General features: G+C 37.3%; 1 protein-coding gene across 2 annotated transcripts in view; it reads right to left on the bottom strand.

Moving 5' to 3' along the window:
• The window catches only part of LOC149816913 (Galactose oxidase/kelch repeat superfamily protein), a 166,202-nt gene that overhangs the window by 47,612 nt on the left and 96,982 nt on the right, over window positions 1-21,608 (bottom strand). For both annotated transcript variants that reach the window (XM_089987740.1, XM_089987739.1), the window contains exons 12-14: window positions 11,703-11,800; window positions 11,343-11,528; window positions 11,175-11,269 (exon numbers count right to left, since the gene is read on the bottom strand). In XM_089987740.1, coding sequence (XP_089843866.1) covers window positions 11,175-11,269; window positions 11,343-11,528; window positions 11,703-11,800 — 379 coding nt within the window. The remainder of the gene's footprint in view (window positions 1-11,174; window positions 11,270-11,342; window positions 11,529-11,702; window positions 11,801-21,608) is intronic.

The raw sequence follows: 21,608 nt of genomic DNA on the forward strand, positions 1-21,608 counted from the left end.
TAACCTTTGTATTCATCTGCATACCCAACAAATTTGCACTTGACAACCTTGTCCTGAAACTTATTTCGCAGAGATGAATCAATATGTACATAACATACACAACCAAAAACACGCAGCTCATCGTAAGAGGGATGTTGCCCAAATAAAGTATAATAGGGAAATTTTTGATCCAAAAGTGCCATAGGAAGACGATTTATGATATGAACAGATGTGTGAAAAACTTCTGTCCAGAGACTAACGGGCACATTGCTATCATGTAACATGCTCATCGCGCTCTCGACAATATGCCTGTGTTTCCTCTCTACAACCCCATTTTGTTGAGGAGTATAAGGGCAAGAAACCTGTCGACTTATTCCTTTATCCCGAAGAAAGGCAATAAACTCGTTTGATGAATACTCTCCTCCACCATCACATTGTAAATGCACAATATCACAAGCAAACTTTGTTTTGACCATCGAATGGAATTCCCAAAATATTTGAAAAACTTCATGTTTGTATTTTAAGAAATATATCCAAGTATAACGGGAATAGAAATCAATAAAGACAACATAGTAACGACCAGAGTTACCGGAAGCGCCTAGGCAAAAGGGGAAGCGCGCTTCGGAAGCGCGAAACGTCGCGCTTCCGAAGCGTGAGGGGAAGCGTCCCCCTTTTTTGGGAAGCGTGCTTCCCTTTTATGGGAAGCGCTTCCCCCACGCTTCCCCCACGTTTCCCCCACGCTTCCCCCACGCTTCCCCCACGTTTCCCCCACGCTTCCCCCACGCTTCCCCCACGTTTCCCCCACGCTTCCCCCACGCTTCCCCCTCGCTTCCCCCTCGCTTCCCCATTTTTTTTAATTTTTTTCGCTTCCCCTCGCTTCCGGTTCGCTTCCTAGGTCGTTTCCGAGACGGTTCGGAATTTTCTTCTAAGTGGTCCCACGCTTCCCCGCTTCCTAAATTTTTTAAAGTGCCTCGCTTCCCGCTCCCGCTTCCCGTATCGCTTCCCGCTCCCGCTTCCTCGACTGGTAACTCTGGTAACGACTGCCAGAAAGAGAAGGAATAGGTGCGGGTCCCCAAACATCGAAACAAATAATCTCAAATGGCTTTGAAGCTCTTTTATTTATAATATGAAAAGGAAGAACATGGCTTTTGCAGAGTTCGCATGAAGAATATTTATTATTATTATCAAAAAATGAACATAAACTAGACTCTAGAAGGAGACCATCAGATACAAGATTTTCAACGAAACCCCGACTACAATGTCCCAAATGACTATGCCAAATATTTGGCTTATTACAATGAGATGAATTAAAAAATTCCAATGAAGGGAAAAATAAAGACTCTGAAGGCGAAGACACTGAAGAATGCTTGGAGGACTGGGACTGAAGGCGAAGACACTGAAGGAATCTCCTTGAAGGCGTACATGTTTCCGTGTCGCTCCCCCTTAGCAAATGTCTCCTTCGTTCGTAGATCCTTAACATAAACAGAAGAGGGAGTAAATTCGACGGAAGAATTCATATCGTCAACAAGTTTAGCTACAGAAACAATGTTCTTTTTAATATTAGGAGCAAGGAGGACATTGGACAAGTGAAGTGAGGACTTTAACATAGGGATATGTGCATTGCCAGTATGACTAATGGAATGATAAGTTCCATCTCCCGTAACTATACTACCTTTTTCAAAATAAGGCAATAAGTGAGATAACTTACCCGCATTACCCGTAACATGTGTGGCGGCACCTGAATCAACATACCATTCGCCTTGTTCATTTTGCTTGATCGTCATCTGTGACAATGCTGATAACAAAAGTTGTTGCACATCTGTGGATGGCACTTTTGTGTCCACAGTAGTAGCTGATTTATTCTCAATTTTGTTTATTTTTCCTTTATTCTGTAGATTGAACCAACAATCAGCTTTCACATGTCCTCTTTTGTTACATAAGAAACAAGTGGGCACTCTCCTCTGATTCCCTGTATTAAAAACCCCTGAAATATTAGGTGTAGGCAAGATACCACGTCCTCCCTGCCCAAAACGTCTGCGGCCTCTGCCTCCTTGATGCCCTCCATTCCCTCGTCCAAAACCTACAGAAGTGTCCATGGCCAAAACTGAATGAGGACGAGCTGATTCATTTTCTTCCGCCCTTAGTTTCATAATCATCTCATGTTGGAGAAGTTTCGCTTGAAGGTCGTCAAAACTGGGCAAGTGAGGAAGGCATGATAAAGCTGTGGTAAACATGTCAAAATCAGGACCCAATCCATTGAGAAGTTGTTGAACTTTATCTTTATCTGCAATAGCACTTCCAATAACCGCCAATTGATCAGTAATACTCTTCAAGCGGCCTATGTATTCCATGACTGTCATGGAGCCTTTCTTCAAACTTTGAAATTCATTTTTTAAGTACATAACTCGGGTTTCTAATATCTGAGAGTATGTCTGAGACAGCTTACTCCACAGATTTGCCGCAGTGCAATCATCTGAAAGAGTAACCAACACTTCTTGAGAGAGTTGACGTAATATAAGCAACCAAAGACTGATCCCGCTTCCTCCAAGTTATATACTCTAGATTCTTAATAGAAATGGTAATTGTGTCACCCTTCTCATCCTTGGTTTCCTGCAAAATAAGTCATGGTGGTATAGGAACTAAACCATCCAGATGTTCATCGAGATCCTGACTCCGTATAAAAGGAAGGATTTGCCTCTTCCAAGTCAAAAAATTAGAATGAGCAAGTTTTTTTGTAACGAGCTGACTCAAGAAATTTGCAGAGGGACTGGATGACGATGAGTAATCCATATCAATAGGACAATGAATAAGCAAACAAAACGAATAGAAAGAAGCAAACAGGTTTGAGAGTGTAAATTGTTATAATCTGCCTATAGGCGTTGCACAGGGAACACTAAAATAGCAATAAATGAAAGGAAAAATTTCTGGAATCAAAGAGATTGTTTGCAATTAAAGAATGAATAAAATGGTGACTACAATCAAAAATGAATCAAACAGGCTGCAATCAGAGAGGGGAACACTTATAAATGATGACTGCAATGTGGCTGCAGTCGTTGATGTTGAGGAAAAACTGACAGACGTTAAGAATGGATGAATCAAGAAACGATGACTGACAGTCGACGATGGCTGCAGCAATGTGGCTGCAGTCGTTGATGTTGAGGAAAGACTGACAGATGTTGATAAACGAGAATCAGCAAAAAAAAATATGAAATTAGGGTTTCACGTGAATCTTGATTCAGCAATAAAGAAGATGCAGAAATCGATATATAGGATCAAATAAAACCCAAAATGAGGGCAAAGAGATATATATATATTTTTTTAGGGTAAAGGAAAACCCAAACCGAGAAGAAATGCCTTTAAGAACAAAAATCAATATTCAGGATTTGAAGAGAATATCAAGAGAGAGAATGAGAGAAAGAAAGATGGAAGAGAAAACAGAATATCAAAAGAGAGGACACAAGAAGAGAGAGCAGAAGAAAGAAGCAGCCAAGCCTTTGATCTCACCTCGATGAATAATCTAGAATCAAATGTGCTCTCTTATCGTGTTAAACAGGTAGCGCCACCACCATAGAAGGAGAAGGAAACTGTTTCTTCAGATCTCGCTGAACACGTTGTTTCTTCAGATCTCGCTAAACACGCCTCTAATAGGATTCCGCAACCCCAAGCTCTAATACCGTGACAAATTTTGTATGGATGTATGTGTGGTTCAGCTTGCACAGGAAAAGGGGAGAGAGAGAGAGGAGATGCACAATTGGCTGGGGCGGCACACGATCGCTCGACCTCCAAACCCTAAACTTTATAAAACAAAACAGGTATACAATGATCCTTGTAATATCAGAGATATTACAAGAATGCCATTGATGAAGTTGTATTGAGCATGTGTTTCATTTAACATGCGTATGGATCCAGATCCATACGCAAACTGTATTTTAACAATAGGATCAATTGATTCAATCCCAACTTGAGGGGGAGTAAAGAGAAGGACATAGTTCTCCAAGATACCTTGAACCCTTAAGGTTTTTTGGTCCTTTTATGTCTTGTATGCCAATAATAACCCTAATTAGGGTGATTTTGTCTTATAACTATAAATTAGTCATTTAATAAGAAAGGAGGTGTCATGAGACCCCATCCAAGTTCCTCCTTTTTCTTGTTCTACTCTCCTCTCTATTTTCTTCCTTCTCTCTACCTCACTTTTTTTGCCTCTTTGATGATGAGGAACCTGCCTAGGAAGAGAGGTCACTTAATGGACCTCCCCACCTAGATAGTAAACCTCGGGTGAGTGCCCTTGCCAACAAAGAACACCCACCAGGAAAGCCACCGGTCTGATCCCAAGGGGAATTGATCCTAGGCAAGATGGGTTGGACAACCTTCCCAAGAACCGCCCTAACCACTTGGGCAACTTGGGGCGGTCTTGTCTCTACCTCTCTTCTTTCGTTCTTTTGCACCTTATTTTTAGGCATCAAGGGACATACCAGAGGAGGATCAACTGGTTCCAAGTGATAAGACTGCTTAGAAACTACTAGACTAGTTATATATATAGATAGAGAGAGAGGGAGAGAGAAAAAAAAGTATTTGGTACCCTGGCAGGTAAGCAACCCTTTAGTTGGAACTCATAGTGGAAGGTTGTTTTGACCAAATCTAACCCCATGGATATGACACTTTGATCGTATTTCTTTGACGTAAAAATATGATTGTATGAGGGTTGAAAAATTGGTACATTGTAGGCCGCTGATTGTTCAACGCTTGCAAAATCTTACGTACACATTGGAATAACATGATCCAAGCACTAATTTCTACTAACCCAAACATCTAGATCAAATCTGGAGGGGTCAAACAGCGGAAAACATTAAAATGTTAAAAATATCAGTTTTTTACTTGCATTAACCGATATTATATTATATTATATATATAGAAAAATTGATTCCTCCCAACTGTCCATACGGTGTGCACAGTGTTTTTTATGTTTCACGCCATGTTTGGCAAATCTAACCCTACAGATATGTTCAACATGATCCATTTAATAAGAATTGGCTATTGGATCATGTTTTTCTGGTAAAAAATGTGATTTTATGAGTTAAAGTTTGTATAAATTTTGAGTCATTGATTTTTGAACCCTTATAAAAACCTGCTCACATGTCATAATAGGATGATCCAAAAGCCTATTTTGACTAAAAATACCACATAGATCACATCTGTAAGGTCAGATTCTAAAAAATAAAGAATTAAAAATGAAAAATAAAAACCGGCTACACCCTCATACTGTTAGGACAAACCTCTCTGTCTTTATATATATATATATATATATATATATAGAGAGAGAGAGAGAGAGAGAGAGAAGGGAGTAGCTGCCAACACCCTTGGGTGCCAATGGCAACCAACTCCCGTGTGTCGTCCATCGGGTGTGCGATTGACGGCGAACTTTTTTTTGCTGTGGAGATGGTCTTTAGTGGCGGAAAATGCATACCTCTAAATTGCATGTTAATGTGTGACACGTGCACATCGTTGGTTTTTTGTTGTCCATCATATGTGATGGATGGTTGGGATAAGGTGGTTTTGTACCATGATACCATAAGGTGGTATACACTGTTGTTTGCATGGATCTAGTTACCAAATGGTAGATCTAACCATACAAATGTGTTTAGCATGTTTTATTGGATTACCATGTCTAATGAATCAAAAGATCATATTTTTTAAACAATGACACAATTCAAGAAAATAAGGGTAGTCTAGAAATGGTATAAAACATCATACTTTAACATATGGAAATAGTAAATGGAACATGTTAAACATGATCCAAAGGTTAGATTTTTCATTTAGAGCTTAGATCTATGTAAATCAAGTGTGTACCACAATAAGTTATGGTGGTACGGCACCACCATAGAAGCACCCTATGGAAAGTGCGCCTTCTCTTTATTTTTTTGTGTTTTTATTTTTTGTTTTTCTTTCTTTTTTTCTTTTTCGCTTCTCACTCGCTTCCTAGGTCGCTTCCAAGTCGCTTCTCTTCTCGCTTACGAGACAATTCCTGGTTCGCTTCTAAGTCATACCGCGCTTCCTGCTTCCTAAAATTTTGGAAGTGCCTCGCTTCCCGCTTCCCCGACTGGCAACTCTGATCTAGATGCTTGGTTTTATAGGAACAGACTCTTGGATCATCTAATTATGATGTATAAGAAGGATCTTTTAAGGGTTGAAAAACAATGGCTTAGAATTTTCATAAATATTCAAGCATAAAAAATTGGGGAAGCGAGAACTCCGCCTGTGTATAACTGTTTAGTTATACATTGTCGGTCTCAAGCCCGGATAAAGGAGGAGAGTTGTGGTAGGCCAGTGACAGCCAGCATAAAAACTGAGTCACACCCTATGAATATGAACCAATATGAGAATTTCGTTGGGGTGTTCCCTATTGAGTGACGCATTGTACTCTATAGGCCCGGAGGCAGTGATAAATGGGCAAGGGTTGCTAGGTCGTCGCCCAGAAGCGACGCATCACACTGGCGCCCGGGTGTGGTGTCAAATAGGCAAGGGTTCTCTCACTTTGTTGGACGGGTGGGGGTAAAGAAGATAGTTCAAGACCATAAAATTAGGTGAGCCACTTGGAACATAGGGTCTTTAACTGGTAAGTTGGTAGAGTTAGTAGATGTTATGTGTAGGAGAAAGATTGATATTTTATGTCTACAAGAGACCAAATGGGTAGGTGAAAAAGCAAAAGTGATAGAACCTTGGGGATATAAGATTTGGTATACAGGAATAAATAGGAATAGGAATGGAGTAGGGATTGTTATTAGTCGTGAGTCTATAGATAATGTAGTTGAGGTCCGTAGAAAGGGTGATAGGATTTTACTTATTAAATTAGTATTAGGTACGGATATTAGTGTTTATGCACCTCAAGTAGGTTTAGATGATTCCATTAAGCATCAATTTTGGGAAGATTTAGATGGAGTAGTACAAGGGATATCTTATGGAGAAAAGTTTTTCATCGGCGGTGACCTTAATGGACATGTAGGCATTAGTAGAGATGGATTTGAGAGTATCCATGGAGGCTATGGTATAGGAGAAAGAAACGAAAGTGGAGAAAGTATTTTAGATTTTGGTTTGTCCTATGATATGATCTTAGCCAACACTTGGTTTAGTAAGAGGGAATCTCACCTAGTAACATTTAAAAGTGGGGTTAATACGAGTCAGATTGATTTTTTCCTACTTAGAAAAAGAGATAGGGGTTGTTGCATCAATTGTAAGGTTATAGCGGGAGAAAGTGTAGTTACACAACATAGAGTCTTAATTTTAGATCTTAGATTTAGAAAATGCCGCAAAAGGGATAGACATAGGATGGATCCTAGAATTAAGTGGGGGGCACTGAAAGGAGCTAAACAAGGAATGTTTGTAGAGCAGGTAGTTAAGGAAGTTGATTGGTGTCTCGAGGAGGATTCAGAAACAATGTGGAATAAGATAGCGGGTTGCAAGAGAAAGGTGGCTAAGGAGGTATTGGGTGAGTCTAAAGACGGTGCACCGCTAGGTAAGGATACATCATGGTAGAACGAGGATGTCAAATTAGCTATTAAGGTTAAAAGACAGTTATAGAAATCTAAGAGTCGTGATAATGAGAATTTGGAGAAGTATATGATACTAAAGAAGGAAGCTAAAAAAGTAGTTTGAAACGCGAGGGATAAGGTATATAAGAAGGTTTATGACAAGTTGGATACCAAAGAGGGCGAGAAGGATATTTATAGGCTTGCAAAGATGAGAGATAAGAAATCGAGGGATCTGGGTATGGTTAGATGTATCAAAGATGAAACGCAAAGGGTTTTAGTCAACGATAAGGAGATTAAGGAGAGATGAAAAGATTATTTTGATAAGCTATTTAATGGAAGTTATGCTCAGGATCTTGGAGACTTCTCTGTTCCTTTTCATGAGATGAATTGTGACTTCATGCGCAAGATTCAAAAGAAAGAAATTGCAGAGGCTTTAAAGAAAATGAAATCAAGAAAGGCAGTTGGCCTAGATGGTATACCTATCGAAGCTTAGAAATGCTTGGGTGAGAAAGGTTTAGAATGGTTGACAAATCTTTTTAACAAGATTTGGCGGACAAATAAGATGCCTAATGAGCAGAGGAAGAGTATTTTGGTGCCTCTATATAAGAATAAGGGTGATATACAAGATTGCACAAACTATCGTGATATAAAACTCATGAGTCATACTATGAAACTTTGGGAGAGGGTGATTGAGTATAGGTTGAGGAAGGTTGTCATGATATCGGAGAATCAATTTGGTTTTATGCCTGAAAGATCAACTATGGAAGCTATACATCTTCTTAGATAACTTATTGAGAGATATAGAGAGAGGAACAAAGATTTGCATATGGTTTTTATTGATTTAGAGAAGGCATATGATAGAGTACCTAGGGATGTTCACTGGTGGAGAATGATGAAGAAAGGTGTTTCTTTCAAGTACATTAGTATAATTAAAGATATGTACAAAGGAGTAGTAACCAATGTCCGCACTTGTGGAGGGGTGACAACAAATTTTTCTATAACGGTTGGGTTACATCAAGGATCTGCATTAATCCCTTTCCTATTTGCTATAGTGATTGATGAGCTTACGAGATCAATTCAAGAAAATGTGTCATGGTGTATGTTGTTAGCTGATGATATTGTTTTGATTGATGAGTATAGAGTTGGGGTTAATACTATGTTAGAATTATGGAGACAGACATTGAAAGCAAGAGGTTTTAAGTTGAGTAAGAGTAAGACAGAATATATGGAATGTCGGTTTAGTAAGCAACGAAGTAGTGATGGGAGTGTAGTGAAGCATGGTGAGCAAGAAATACCGGTGGATGACAGTTTCAAATATTTGGGATCTATCATTCAAAAGGATGGAGAAATTGATGGAGATGTAAATCATAGGATAAAGGTTGGGTGTATGAAATGGAAAAGTGCAACTGGAGTGTTGTACGATCGTAGAATGCCATTGCGGTTGAAGGAAAAGTTTTATAGGACGACAATTAGGCCCGCTTTACTATATGGTACGAAATGTTGGGCTGCCAAGAGACATCATATTCAAAAAATGAGTGTAGCTGAGATGTGTATGCTTCGATGGATGTGTGGAAATACAATAAAAGATAAGATTCGAAACGAGGAGATACGTAAGAAGGTATGTGTTGCATCCATTGAAAATAAGATGAGAGAGAATCGTTTACGGTGGTTTAGACATTCAGCGAAGGCCTAATGATGCTCCAGTTAGAAGGATGGAGAAATGGGAAAATATATTAGTTAAAAGAGGTCGGGGTAGGCCTAAGAAGACTTGGATGAAGATGATAGGAAAGGATATGAATGCTTTGAACCTCACCGACGACATGACATTGGACAGAAATGATTGGAGGAGAAGGATTCACGTGGAAGACCAAGAATGATTTTCTTGGTTCATATCGCTGACCCCAATTATTTTGAGATGAAGGCATAGTTGTTGTTGTTGTTGTATTCAAGCATAAAAAATTGCATTTCTTGATCTGATTACGATGATCCAACAATCGATTCTTAGCAAATGGACCACGCAGAATGCATCTGCAGGGTTAGATTTGCAAAAATACCTATGAAAATCATGATTCATACCAGCAAACATATTTGGTGGGTAAACATATTCCAGTTTCCCTATATATATATATATATATATATATATATATATATATATATATATATATATATATATATAGAGAGAGAGAGAGAGAGAGAGAGAGAGTGTGTAATGTGATGGTGCTGCCCCTTTTTTCGTTCTGTCCCGTTAGGCCCCTTCAAAAATTGTATTTTTTTTTGCGATTTTTCTCACATCTAACACCATAGATTGGATCTATGTGTTTTGTTTACTGGGAACCTGCTTTTGGATCACTAAAATCTGGCCTGTATAGAGGGTTTTTTGGTGATCCAAAATCAATGGCTACGACGGCATCAATTTTGCCCGACTCATAAAATCACATTTTTTCGTCACAAAAATGATCCAAGAGTCGATTCCCACCAAATTGAGCATGATAAACACATCTAACGGTTCAGATCTTATCACAAAACACTTCAAACTATGGGGCCTAAAGGGCAGAACAAGAAAAGTGGACCTAACATGTTCAGTTCTCATATATATATATATATATATATATATATATATATATATATATATATATATATATATATATATATATATATATATATCACTGTCACCAATATTGCTAGAAATACTGATATTTTAAGGTAGCTAATATTAAAGGGAATATCTTGAGATATTTTTCAAATATTGCCTGAAGACAATATCACAATATTTTTTGAAAAAAAACTCTTTTTTATATTTTAAATTTGCATTTCCTATTTTTTTATTTCTTTTATATTTTTAAAACCTTTAAAACTTGTTTCTTTATATTTTTTAAACAAAAATAATGCAAAACTTATTACTTTCTTATCTTTTTGGTTATTATTTATATTTTTTCCAATTTTTTAAACTCCCGAGATTTTTCAACTTTTGAAAATCTCTCCGAGAAAAATACCCTCGCTGACATAATACCTTAAACGATATAGGTGACTATTATATATATAGGAAAAGTGGTAGTTGCTAAATCCATAAGTGCTTATACGAAATGCATGTGCACTGAGTGTCCATCGGGCGTGCATGATGGACGCTCATTGTGCAAACAAGGAAAAAATTACATTTAGCGGCACTTCAAAAGCGCCGCTAAATACCATTGTGGGGGAACCCTGGGTATAAAAAAACTGTTTTTAGCGGCCCTTAAAAAGCGCCGTTAAAACTTTTTTTTTTTGCTTTGTTTGCATGCTAAATGTCCATCATGCGCGCGATGGACGCTTAGCATGTGTGTGTTTTCATTAAGCACTTATGGATTAAGCAGCTACCACTCTCTCTATATATATGTGCATATATGTATATATATATATATAGAGAGAGAGAGAGATGGACCAAACTCGTATTAGAAATATATTTTCAACCATACCGTAGAAGTTAGATTAAAAGTAAAATCCTATTAAAACATCACGCATGATTGTTTCATGAATGCAAACTATACAAACAACCTTAAACAGAACACTGTGGTTTCATGAATCGCCTGATCCAAGTTAAGTATCTAAAAGTTCATTCTTAGATTAAACTTAGAGAAATTCCATCCCAGTAAGCGGTCATTAGATCGTGCAGGATAGACTGAGAATTGATACCTGGAAATCAGGCGTTGATAATCTCGAAGTAAAGGGCCAAGCTCCTGCAGTTGTATGGACCTTGATGAAGATTTCATCCAGTGTTCACGAAGAGCCTATTCCAACACAAGATTTAACATAAGCATGCTGCCAATGAGAAAAACAGCTCTATATCAAGATGGTATATACCTGAACAAGATCATTCTCACTGCGATTAGTTAGGTTCACTTTGGAAGCAAGCCTGGATGATAGTTCAAGAAGTTCCTTGTCATTCAGTTCATCAGGAAGACCAGCTTCGGCATCCGAAGGACTAGAAACTGAAATTCCCAATCGTTTCTGCAACTCGACTAAAATGGATGCATCATTTTGGCCTTCCTACAGAAGATGGACACACATTTTCAGATATTAGAAACAGTTGAGATCTATGGACAATCCTGGCATAAAACTAGTTATGTTACGAATATCTAAGAAGTTGAAGTCCTTCCACTAAATAACATCTCTCAGTGATTGAGAGTAGATTAGCCACTAACTGCATGAATGTTTGAATACCTTTGTTATGGGTGTGTCCAAATTACTGGACATGACATATGTGCTATCTGGGAAATGGGTATTTGGAGATGAAGCTGATCTCTTTGCAATAGGGTCATCTGCAAATCAAAAAGACAACAGAACAAGAAAAAGTTCCTATTTAGATGGAACCAGGGATATCCATGTTAGTCTCAAGCTATGTCACAGGGACTCGGCTAGCAGGGTGCCGCACCCGCGTCGACGCGACTCGATGCAGGTGCGGGTGCGGGTGCGGCACCGGGTGCGGACAACCCGACCCTGGGTGCGTTGACCGCACCCAGGGTCATTTTGGTCCATTTTTTTTTTAATTTTGCCCTATGAAATGGGTTGCGGATGGTCCATTTTTTTTTGTTTTTTTAAAAGGACAAAAACTAATAGTTCTTCACCCATGTAGAGTTGACTCGTTTCTTAAGTTCAGTTGGGGTTCTTTGCCTTAACTAATGTGATTGGTTTTTCCACAAAAAGTAGACAAGAGATTAAAAAAAATCAAGTGTTTGGCTGAGGTTTCAAACTCAAAATGATTATGTTTCATTTCTTTTGGGGAAACATGATTAAACAATTCTCAGTTATGGTTCTTTCAGATGCAGGATACAAAATCTGATAACCACCCATCTTGGCATTTCTGAAGATGGGTGCATTGTTCATCCATCTTAAGAGATGTTGAGATGAATGGTCAGCAGTAGTGCATCTGGATGCTAAGCAACAAGGCTGCTGCATAACAAATGGCCTCGACAAGACAAACCCCAAAAAGGAAGAATATGCCAAGCATCCATCTAATATTCTAACCTCTTAAATCTATTACCCATCTTTAGTTCTTCGAAAAGAATGATCAAGTAGGCCCTTTTAACAGCTTGATGCGCCATTTCCCTCCATCCTTTTAATTAAAATGTGACAAAAAGCAGAAAAAACTATGAAGTGACTCCACGGTCTTTCCTTTTCTAATAACATCCACAAACCTCTGTTTTGATTGGGGGTGTCATGTAATGAGGTTGAGAGGTGCCCTGTTTTTTTTTTCATAACGAGGAACCTTGGCTGAAGCAAGGAAAACCCCGGGTGGGGGCCTCACGACCACCATGTCTTCTGTGGCCCACCTTTAAAAGCTACTGACATACCTGTGCCCAGTTGATTATGACCCTAGAGATCCAGGGGTCCCTTGAGTGCCTGCCTATATGACACAGGCCAGCATGATGGACGGCATTGTTGTAACCCTTGTGGCAGTTTGCCGTCAGGGGTACCCTGCCCTCGTAGGCACTCTTTAATTCTCAACGACACAGCACTCGATGATTTTGTGCACCAAAGAGAGTCGACAATGGAGAGCATAAAGTAAACTGCGCACCCAACATTCGTCTCTCTCAATTGAGTTCAATGTAGTGATATCGAAGTTTGAGACCCATTACATCTGCTTTTTACTATAAAAAAGCAGTAAAATTTTTGATAAGATAGAGAGCCATCTTGTCCTTCGCCTTCAGCTTATTATTGTCCTCGCTAGATTAACGAGTAGAAAAAACCAGTGTTGTCAGTATGGGTGGCCTGGATCGGCCGATGCTTATTGTATCGTCAGAAAATTGATAATGATACTGACTTGAATCGATTATTTTTAATAAAATGTAAAAAAATAGCTTAAATTGATTTTTAAATATTCTTTACGACCCGCGCCGGGGGGAACCCCCGGACCCCCCTTATATATATATATATATATATATATATATATATATATATATATATATATATATATATATATATATATATATATATATATATATTACATTTTTGCCCCTACCGCACCCCGGCACCCAGGTTTTTTGGAAGTGCCAAATCCCCGCACCCGCACCTGCACCCATGTGACATAAGTCTGAAGCATACTCATTTATGCTAACTAATAAGTAAATGAAAAAGATAGCAATGAGAATAATTATTAGATATATATGTTACTGAAATGAAACAATACAAATAAAATAGAATGTCAGTTATCAAAATATCATCAACATAAACCAAGAGAAAAATTTCTAGAGATTTGGTCTTCAATGTGAATAAAGTATCTGTGAGAGAATTATGAAACCGCAGTGTGAGCAATGTATTACTGAGTCTTTGGTAACATGCTCGAGGAGCCTGTTTAAGCCCATATAAAGCCTTCTTAAGCCTGCATACAGCATGTGGAAACCGAGGATCTTGAAATCCTAGCGGTTGTTTCATACAAACAATTTCATGAAGATCCCCATGAAAAAAAGCATTGGTTTGACTATAGGATTGAATGCCTCAAAGTAGTTGATACCTTCTTCTTGATCATACCCCTTAGCAACTAATTGTGCTTTGTAATGTTGAAGAGAACCATTTGCCCTTCGTTTGATTTTAAAAACCCACTTACAACCAATAACATGTTGAGTGGAATTGGAAGGCTCAAGGACCCAGGTGGCATTATGAAGTACGCATCAAATACCTTTGTCATAGCAGCATGCCAGTGAGAAAAATTATTTGCTTGGCGAAATGTGTTGGGCTCTATGTCTTAAGAGGCCTAGGTTAACAAAATAATGGGAAGAGGATGTAGGGTGGACAAATAGACTTTAAGAATGCTGGTCCCATCTTGTGATTGAGTAATCATCGAGTGGGTTCGCAAAGGAGGAGAAATTGGATCAAGTTCAAGTATGGGATCCATAGGAAGATGATGGGTATCGGTTGGGCTGGAGTCAGGAGTAGAGACGAGTTCTACTTCATTTATTGTGTCCTAGGATGAGGTAAGTTGGGTATACGACTCAGGATGAGGTAAGGTAGGTTGGTTTGGTATGCTTAACAAACTTGATAGGGTTGATTCATGAGTAGGCATAGGAGACGAAGCAGGGAGGAGACTAGTGGGAATTGGTAACTGAGTTGGCAATTTTGTGGGAGAGGATGTAGGTGTCTCACTAAACAAAAATTGGTTCTCATCAAAAACGACATTCTTGGAAACAACGATTTTGCCAGTTTTTGGATTAAGGCATTGATATCCATGGTGGGAATTGCTATAACCTAAAAACACATGTTTTTCTGTTTTATAATATAATTTGGTAAATCGGTATGGTCGAAGACATGGGCAACAGGTACTACCAAAGATTTTTAAAGGTTGATTGAACAAGATCTCAAATGGACACCGATTTTGAGTCATAGGGGATGGTAACCGGTTTATCAAGTAGATTGTTGTGTTCAAGGCAAATGTCCAATAATTGGAGGGAACGTCTACTTGACTCATAAGACTTAGTCATGTGTCCACTATGTGTCAGTGCTTTCTCCCTACATAACCTGCCATTGATTCCAACACCCAAACAACAATGAATAGCGTGCATTCTCAAAAATGAGTTGCCGATTCGCAGCTCCAATACCATGAAAACATGAGATGCTAGCGATAAAGAAAGAAAACTCAAAGAAGAAAAAATGATGCTCAGCGGTTAACGTCCACGATAGTTTTGGTCTCACACGCTCAACGCTTAAACGCATGTGAGATATCACTATAAAAGGGGAATTACACTATTTTAAGAGATGTGATGGATCTCTCAGGATTACAACCAACTTCAATTTTGTTACATTTGATATCCTTATCAAATGAGATTCCAGTTGATATCTCTTGAGTAGATAAGGTAAGTTTGAAAGGTTGTTTCTTTATTTCTTATCGAGACCATCCTTGCTACATTTGTGCAGTGAGTTATTCTTGGTAAATGTGGTGTTGCCTTGTGGATAAGCTCCAAGGATTTGTGGATCAGATCGGATCATATATGTTGATCTAACACTAACATGATACTACTTTGATCCAATAAAAAATTTGGACCAAGACTATCCAAAGCACATAGGAAAATAAAACATTCCATAATTCCATTATGCTTATCTGGATCCATCTCCAACCTGGATCCTCAAATATATTATTGCATGAGTTTGAACCAAATTTTCAGTTTTCAATTCACATGGACAAAACAAATCTAACTCATTTAATCAAGATTAATTATCATTGATTTGAACCAAACAATATTTATGGTTAAGAGGGATTGACCTGTGCTTTGGTCCATCTAGTTTAAGCCAAGAATATCTAATCTTTATCTGGTCCAATTTAACCAAATTGGTTTAATTGGATCAAATTGCCTCAACTAGGTCTATTCAAATCCAAAACGATTTGTTTGTATCTGATACAGTTCATACAACCTCGAGCAATCCATTAAGGCTCATTCAGATTGAATCATCAGAATGGGTCTAAGTAAACTTGGCTTGATTCTGATCCAATCATAATAAGCACGATGGAGCCTCATTCAAACTGATTTTACATATAATCCATGAGGTTTGAACCAAAAGGCTGAATCCAAACTGATTCAATATGAGTTGCATGACTCGAATAAGTCCTATCAAATCTTCCAAATCCAAACACATCACATAGATCCAACTTGGTGTAAATAGATCCAAACAAGGTTTACAAAGTTTGATATGATTTAACCTTAGACTAAAACAACCAAAATAGAATCTATCATGTTCAAAACTGAGTTATCAATTCTCTCAGTTTCACATGACCTGATTTAAATGAATATAATTGAATTTATCATAATTAGTTCAATTCAGTTACTAATACAAGCCAATTGATCTGATTGCATCCAAGTTTGAATCAATATATGCAAACCAATCCACAACGCATGTTCTTGATCCAAAATGACTGAATCAATCCAATCCCAATAAGGTGATACAATTTTAATGGATGATTACCTAAGTTGTTCATAGGACCAACTTAATTTCACATATGTTATATCCACAGCCCATCAATCCATTAATCGTGTTTCAGGTTAGGATACTTAAGCATATGAAAGTTTTCCTTCTAATGTCATTGCAAATCATGTATCTTATGACTCATTCTCACTATTATTCATTAAGATACCTTATTATCATCATTAGATCATGATATAAAACAAAACTTTTTATAATAGATCAAGCCTTTCAAAATACCGAATTGACATATGTTGCAACATAAACAACATAATATGGGTTTGATTATAATAGATCTCACTAACTTTTTTGGGTTTGACTAATCACATACATGAACCCAAAACTAACCAGATCCATACCCATAACCAATAAAATTATTCTAGTTAGATACGATGACCTTACTAAAACCAAGATTATTTTGTTTGTCATTTGCCTAAACATAGAGAAATACTAGGATTAATTAAAATATTTTGTCAACTAGTAATTCTAAACAATATTTCTCACAAAATAAATAATTTAAACTTTTTGTTTTACTACTATAGTTTAGGCATGCAACATAATTGTAACCTATGTCACATGGGTGCGGGTGCGGGTGCGGGGATTCGGCACTTCCAAAAAACCCGGGTGCGGGGGTGCGGCAAGGGCAAAAATGTATGTATATATATATATATATATATATATATATATATATATATATATATATATATATATATATATATATATATATATATATATATATATATATATATATCATGTATAGTCTATATGTATGAAGGTATGGTAGCTGTTAAGGTCCATGACATTTATGCCCAACTTACTTTTTACCATTTTTTTATCTTATATGGTTGTCCCTAAAGATGAAAGTGATGAGTTGTGGAGCCTGATTCATTGTTTTTGCCCTTGCAGGAAGGGGGGTCCGGGGGCTCCCCCCGGCGCGGGTCCCAGGGGGGTCCAGGGTAGCGCCCCCCCAAAGAATTTTTTTTAAATTCCGCAGCCCATTTCATAGGGCAAAAAAAATTTAAAAATCCAAAAAAAAAAATTGGACAAAAATGACCCTGGGTGCGGTCAACGCACCTAGGGTCGGGTTGACCGCACCCTCGTCGAGTCGCGTTGACGCGGGTGCGGCACCCTGCTAGCCGAATCCCTGTGACATAGATTGTAACATGTGCAAGAATATGTTCAAAAAAAATAAATTTTAGCTTTCATAAGCAAATAACACACTTAAGGGGTTTTCTGCAAAGTAGAACCATTTTTCTATAATATTAAAAAAGTTAGAGACCATGTTTTGTAATAATCTAAGTCACGCGGACTCGGCTAAAAGGTCGACGCACCCGCGTCGACACGCCCCAACACGGGTGCGGCTTTGGACACGGGGCGGACACAGTCAATGAAGTGTCGAACTCGATCATTGCACCGGGGTCGAGTCCGTCCACATTTTGGACTCGGTCAACTTTGACCAAGTCTATTTTTGTCCATTTATTAAAATTAATTTTGGACTCGATCAACTTTGAACGAGTCTATTTTTGTCCATTTATGATTGTTATATGTATATATATATATATATTATTGTTATTATTGTTATATACATTTTGTCAACTTTGATTGGTCAACTTATTGCTTTAAATTTTATAATCTTATTATTGTTATATATATATAGATAGTTGTATCCCCATGTCCAAATTTTTTGAAATTGCTCCGCACCCTTGTCGCACCCGCACTCGCACCCGTACCCGTACCCATGTGACATAGGTAATAATCAATAAACCAGAACCTTGTTTGAGACTTTTCGAGTTTATCAGAAAAGAATAGTTATTTTTCTATAAAATCAAAAAAGTCAAAAGCCTCTCTGAGAAAATAATATAGTTAGAAACCTCAAACCATAAATACAAAGACTTTCTAAGTTAATCAAAAAAGTATAACCACCTTTTTGCAATATCAAAAAAGTCAAAAGACGGTTTCTGTGAAAAAATAATGATAGGAAACCTGTATTAGAATATTCTAAACCTTTTTGAGGTTATCAGAAAAGTTCAGCCACTTTTCGTTAATTTCAGAAAAATAGAATACTTGTTCCTGGAAATCTAATAAACAGAGACCCTGTTACAGAATTTTCCAACAAGCGTTTCTGAAAAAATTCAGAAACAGAACCATTGTATAGTAATTTATAAATGGTCTTATATGGAATATTTAAAAATTATATGGATTGAAATAAAATAAAACATCTTATTCCATTAAAATAATAAAACCAAACATTTTTTAAAGAAAAACGAAGAAGGGTCGACCCTTCTATCTTAAACCGAAAAACCCTATACCCTTCACCAAAATCCTTTTCCCGGAAACGGATTTGCCCCGAGGCCAACATTCTGACAACGGCGCCCTGCTCTCAAGGTGGAGGACGAGGGTGTCGCACCTCGGCATCGAGCTATCGAGCCGCGTTTGATGGTTTTCAAGCGAAAGAGATGAAGGAGTGGGTTTTTGCCAACGAGAAGAAGGGGTTTTCCGGTGTCTCTTGGCCGGACGGTCGGGCGGCAATTTCCTTTGAGGGATTTTCCACCCCTGACATGTTGAACCTCGAGCTCAGCCTCTTCTCGTTTCTTTGTTAGGGGCTTTCTCGATTTTTGGGGGGGAAAGGGTTTTTGCTTGTGTTGAATAGTCGGTCAGTGGTTTTCGTGGGGGTTGGCTTCCTCCCTGAACCGATCCTTTCTGGCGCAACCCCTTTCGCTCTATTGGTTCTTCTCTCGTTTTGAGTGTTTTCCCCTTATGTGCAACTGGGTACCGCACCATTAATCGGTGATGTGCACGTTGCTTGGGAATCCTTGGAGGTCTTTGATCATCGGTGATGCTTGACGACTTACGGCGATGCGCAAATCATATATATATATATATATTGGCCACGCCCAGTGTTGTCAAAAGCGTTGAGGCGCGTAGCGAGGCGCTCCACCAAAAACCGAGGCGAAGTAAGCCTCGAGGCGCAAAGCGTAAGCCTAAAAAAAAAATTTAAAAACATTTAAAAAATTATAAAAAAAATATCTAAAAATACAAATAAATAAAGAAATGTTTTATTGATGAAATAACAACCAATAAGAAATAGAAAATCATAAATAAGTACTAAAAAATATGAGATTAACATATAAAAGTAACTAAAAACTGATTATATAATTGGAAAATATATGAGATTAACCAAAAAAAAGTTAAAATATACTAAGAAACTTATTACATAACTAAAATAACTGGAAAATATAAGAGATTAACCTACAAAAGTTAAAATATATGAGATTATTCTAAAAAATATGAGATTAACATATAAAAGTAACTAAAAAAATGATTACATAACTGGAAAATATATGAGATTAACCAATAAAAGAAAAAATATACTAAGAAAGCGTTTACATAACTGAAAAATATATGAGATTAACCAACAACGGTTAAAATATATGAGATTATTCTAAAAAATATGAGATTAACATATAAAAGTAACTAAAAAACTGATTACATAACTGGAAAATATATGAGTTTAACCAACAAAATTTAAAATATACTAAGAAACTGATTACATAACTGAAATAACTGGAAAATATGAGATTAACCAACAAAAGTTAAAATATATGAGATTATTCTAAAAAATATGAGATTAACATATAAAAGTAACTAAAAAATGATTACATAACTGAAAAATATATGAGATTAACCTACAAAAGTTAAAATATATGAGATTAACATATAAAAGTAACTAAAAACTGATTACATAACTGAAAAATATATGAAATTAACCAACAAAAGTTAAAATATATTAAGAAACTAATTACATGACTGAAATAACTGAAAAATATACGAGATTAACCAATAACAGTTAAAATATAGTAATATACTAAGAAACTTATTACATAACTAAAATAACTGGAAAATATATGAGATTAACCTACAAAAATCTATTTGATTATGTCTCAGAAGTCTTTAAAAAAAAATTGCGCCTCAGGCTTACGCCTTGAGGCACAGAGGGTCGCGCCTCAAGGCGAGGCGCACCTTTTGCACCTCAAGGCGCGTTTTTTATAACACTTTTTTTCTTTCTTTCTGTTTTGTTTGGATTTTCGATTTCTGGTGGTGGCCGAGAGTGCTACTAAGCATACACCATTACCCACAAGGGAGGGACCCGTCGGGCTCTGAAACCAATGCTGAAAACTGCAAATGTGGAAGTGCAAATTTGGTGGGCTGAAGCGTGCGTTATTATGCTCAAAATCACCAAGGACGGTCTCAACTTTTTCACAACCCTCTTGCAGTAGTTCTCTGTAAACCCCAGAAAATTGTATGCATGTGCACTGATTTCCTTAGCATGCATGTCTCATTTCTATCCTGGCCCCAAAGAGTCTTTCTTATAAACCTGTAAGGGGTTGGAATGGGGACACTGTTAAGATTAATGTAATATATATATATATATGGGAGAAGTCAAACTAGCATAGACTGACTCCCAACTGCTAGAATTTTAGTCGTTGGGAGCTCCCTCTCCCATTTGAGAGCTTTCCCCCTCTTCTCTTCTTTTTTTTCTCCATAAATATGGAAGGGTGTGTACCTTTGTAAGGTGAGAGAGTGATGGGTAGTATTAGGGTGTTTCATTTTTTTTCGTTGAGTGTATTGTAGTGAGGCTTGAATGTAATTTTATTTTTGTATTTCTTTTAATGTCCATTATGAATAAAATTATCTTTTTACATTTTGATATGTGTCTTTCAATTCTTAAGTTTTGTATAATGTTTTTGAGTCTTGGAGATCATCTTGGAGTGCATTGGAATCCACACTATTTTGGGACATGGTATCAGAGTAAGGCATCGGTCTTGGAAAAAATTCTTATTGGTAAATTAAATGGATTCAAAGGTGTTGCATTCCGATATGTATCTTTGGCCTCTTATCTTTTATATGTATGGTAGGTTTTAAAAGGAAGTTATGTTAAAAATAAATATTTTATGTGGAGTCTGTGAAAGATTGTGATGCTTTGATGTCTTAGACTATGGATATGTGTAGTGTAAAACTATATTTTGCATATGCTTCTACACACTCATTTCATTTGATCAAAAAATATTTGTTTTTTGTATTGTTCCTTATTGTGTATCCTCTTATCTGATTTGTGATTGTGTTATATTAAAATACCTCTTTTTTGTCCCCTTTTTGTCATATTGTGAGTGTGTTCCT

The sequence above is a fragment of the Nuphar pumila genome, chromosome 14 (genome assembly GCF_984573655.1).
Source record: "Nuphar pumila chromosome 14, dmNupPumi1.hap1.1, whole genome shotgun sequence".
NCBI classification, from domain to species: domain Eukaryota; kingdom Viridiplantae; phylum Streptophyta; class Magnoliopsida; order Nymphaeales; family Nymphaeaceae; genus Nuphar; species Nuphar pumila.